The sequence below is a fragment of the Vigna unguiculata genome, chromosome 9, assembly GCF_037176805.1.
Source record: "Vigna unguiculata cultivar grain cowpea cultivar isolate G323 ecotype 2 chromosome 9, ASM3717680v1, whole genome shotgun sequence".
In the NCBI taxonomy this organism is placed as follows: domain Eukaryota; kingdom Viridiplantae; phylum Streptophyta; class Magnoliopsida; order Fabales; family Fabaceae; genus Vigna; species Vigna unguiculata.
Window position 1 is genome coordinate 36,758,118 of NC_140800.1, and position 3,126 is coordinate 36,761,243.

General features: G+C 45.4%; 1 protein-coding gene across 1 annotated transcript; it reads left to right on the forward strand.

Moving 5' to 3' along the window:
• The first annotated feature begins 490 nt into the window (after positions 1–490).
• Positions 491–2,858, forward strand: LOC114162655 (protein NODULATION SIGNALING PATHWAY 2). The gene has a single exon (XM_028046611.2). The coding sequence runs from the start codon at positions 1,015–1,017 to the stop codon at positions 2,521–2,523; it is 1,509 nt and encodes a 502-aa protein (XP_027902412.1). The 5' UTR covers positions 491–1,014; the 3' UTR covers positions 2,524–2,858.
• The last annotated feature ends 268 nt before the right edge of the window (positions 2,859–3,126 follow it).

Here is a 3,126-nt window from a genome sequence, read left to right on the forward strand (position 1 = left end):
CTAATTATTTGTGTTTGACATTCAGTTTTGCAGATTGGGACTCAACTATAGAGCCACCTCAAGGCTATATTACTTAAAATGGTTATAGTTTGTGACCAAATATTATCTTCTCTGCTTCCTAATTATTTTTATTTCCTAGGAGTGGTTATTTTTAATGTTATAGCACATATAACATGTAACCCTAAATTCTATTTTATTACGAGTCATGAAATGAGAAACTGCCTCACAAATATGGGACTGCCTCCTTGCCTGATTTTGAGGAACATGCCGGCCATTTAGTTAAGTAACTCTTTGGGTGCATCTATGGCTGCTGCAACAATCTCATAACTTGTACATTTCAAGTCAACCATTGACTTTATTATTAGTCCATTAGCTACTAAACAATAATTAAGTATCACTCATGTCACTATACTATACCACCACTCTCATTATATGTTTAAAGCTGTGGGCGTGGCTTGTGCCTATTTTAACAAAGGGTTTGTAACAGATATTTATAGCTTACCATGATGTGGAGACTCTGTAAATTCATATAGTTTTGTGGCAGAATCATATAGTTTCAACAATCAGCTGCGAGTTCCACTCCGCCATCGTCGACACCAGCTCCGCCACTCCCGATCGAACCCTAAAATTATCTAGAGACATGTAGAGGCAACCTTGAAATTCAGAATTATTTCTTAACGGAATTACCAATTTGGCCTTCTATGCCTATTCAAAGGTCCACCATGGAAGGGCACTTATAAACCCCCAAGGCACCGAAGTAACACTACCACCCATAAAAAACGGCACCAGTAATGATGATGAATAGGTAATATTTTATTAAAATTGAATGAAACATCAACTGGGCAGCCGGCAAAACTCTCAGTCACCCATCAACACCCTTCTCTTCTTCCACTCTCAACCCCTTTATAAATCTCCCACCCCACACCACACAACTCCACTTCTGCATCTCCTTAATACATCATACATCTACCCACTTTCTTTTTATTCTCTCTTCTTTTCTCCCCAACCTCCAACATGGAAATAGACATGGACCCAGACATGGATGTAATCCACAACCTCCACTTCTCTCGACACACCACCCCCTCTTCCGACGACGACTACGGTTGCAACTGGAACCACTGGTCCCCCCTCGTCAACTGGGACGCCTTCACCGGATCCCACGATGACTTCCACAACCTTATCGACTCTATCGTCTCCGACGGTCCCGCCGAGTATCCCAGCCCTGACGACCACGCCGCCAGTAACTCCCCCTCGGCCTCTATAACGGAGCAAGACGACGAGGATGAAGAAACAGCTGCCGCCGACGATTCTAAGGGCCTAAGACTGGTCCATCTGCTCATGGCCGCCGCGGAGGCCCTCACCGGCACCACCAAGAGTCGCGAACTGGCTCGAGTGATATTGGTTCGGCTCAAGGATTTGGTGTCCCACGCCTCGCACGGCTCCAACATGGAGAGGCTCGCCGCCTACTTCACCGACGCACTCCGGGGCCTGCTAGAAGGCGCCGGGGGTGCGCACAATCACAGCAAACATCACTACAACATCACATATGGGTCCCACCACCCCCGCGACGATCATCATCATCATCATCATCAAAACGACACCCTCGCGGCGTTCCAACTGCTCCAGGACATGTCTCCTTACGTCAAGTTCGGACACTTCACCGCCAACCAGGCCATCCTCGAGACCGTGGCCCACGAGCGCCGAGTCCACATCGTAGACTACGACATCATGGAAGGGGTCCAGTGGGCTTCTCTCATGCAGGCCCTTGCCTCCGACAAAACAGGTCCACCGGGCCCACACCTCCGAATCACAGCATTGTCCCGAACCGGCACCGGACGCCGCTCCATCACCACCGTGCAGGAGACCGGGAGGCGGTTGACGGCGTTCGCCGCATCCCTTGGGCAGCCTTTCACGTTCCACCAGTGCAGGTTGGATCCCGACGAAACGTTTAAACCTTCGTCTCTGAAGTTGGTTCGCGGAGAGGCTTTGGTTTTGAACTGCATGTTAAACTTACCGCACCTGAGTTACCGCACGCCCGATTCGATTGCGTCGTTTTTGAGTGGAGCGAAAGAGTTGAAGCCGAGGCTGGTGACTTTGGTGGAGGAAGAGGTGGGGTCCAGTGTGGGAGGGTTCGTTGGAAGGTTCATGGACTCGCTGCATCACTATTCGGCGGTGTTTGACTCGCTGGAGGCTGGGTTTCCGATGCAGGGGCGGGCCAGGGCCCTTGTAGAGCGGGTTTTCTTAGGCCCAAGGATAGTGGGGTCTCTGGCCCGGGTATATCGGACTGGTGAAGAGGTGGAGGAGAGAGGGTCGTGGGGGGAGTGGTTGGGTGCGGCAGGGTTGAGGGGAGTTCCGATGAGCTTCGCCAATCATTGCCAAGCGAAGCTTCTATTGGGTCTTTTCAACGACGGATATCGGGTAGAGGAGTTGGGGGCTAATAAGTTGGTGTTGGATTGGAAATCTCGGCGCTTGCTTTCTGCCTCCCTCTGGACTTCTTCTTCTTCTTCTTCTGACTCTCATTAATTTATTTCTTCCTAGGAATTAAGCTAATTATTGGTTGTCTTTGATAGTTAGAGAGAAGAAATGAGTAAAAACATCAATTATTTGCATGACGCAAGTTTTCATCTCCTTTGTAATACAGAACTTACTCAGCATACAACAAACTCATCACAACTTCCAAACATATACAATATTTCGATAAAAAAAAAACACATTCTCTACCTCTTCTTTAGTCTACTTTTTAATCTGTTTGATTTTACAATTCAGGACAGGACAATCATATTACAATGTTATTGCCAAAATCATTTTTATATTTTCCACTGTAAAATACGATGTGGTTATGTTCTTGTACGAAAACCTACCGTATAACACCCATCCTAATTTGAATTATTCGAAATTTTTGTCTCCATATCTCTGTAAATATATGTTACTCTTTTGTCAAACCTGCATGCTCCTTTGTTTTTCTCTTCTTACTTTTTAGTTACACTTTAATATTACACAAACATTATTTTATTACTTTCTGGTGTGTGAAATTTTTAACATATAGTGTCAACTTATATATATATATATATATATATATATATATATATATATATATATATATATATATATATATATATATATATA

Coding starts and splice junctions, on each gene's coding strand:
- LOC114162655 (XM_028046611.2), top strand. CDS start 1,015: ATGGAAATAGACATGGACCCAGACATGGATGTAATCCACAACCTCCAC.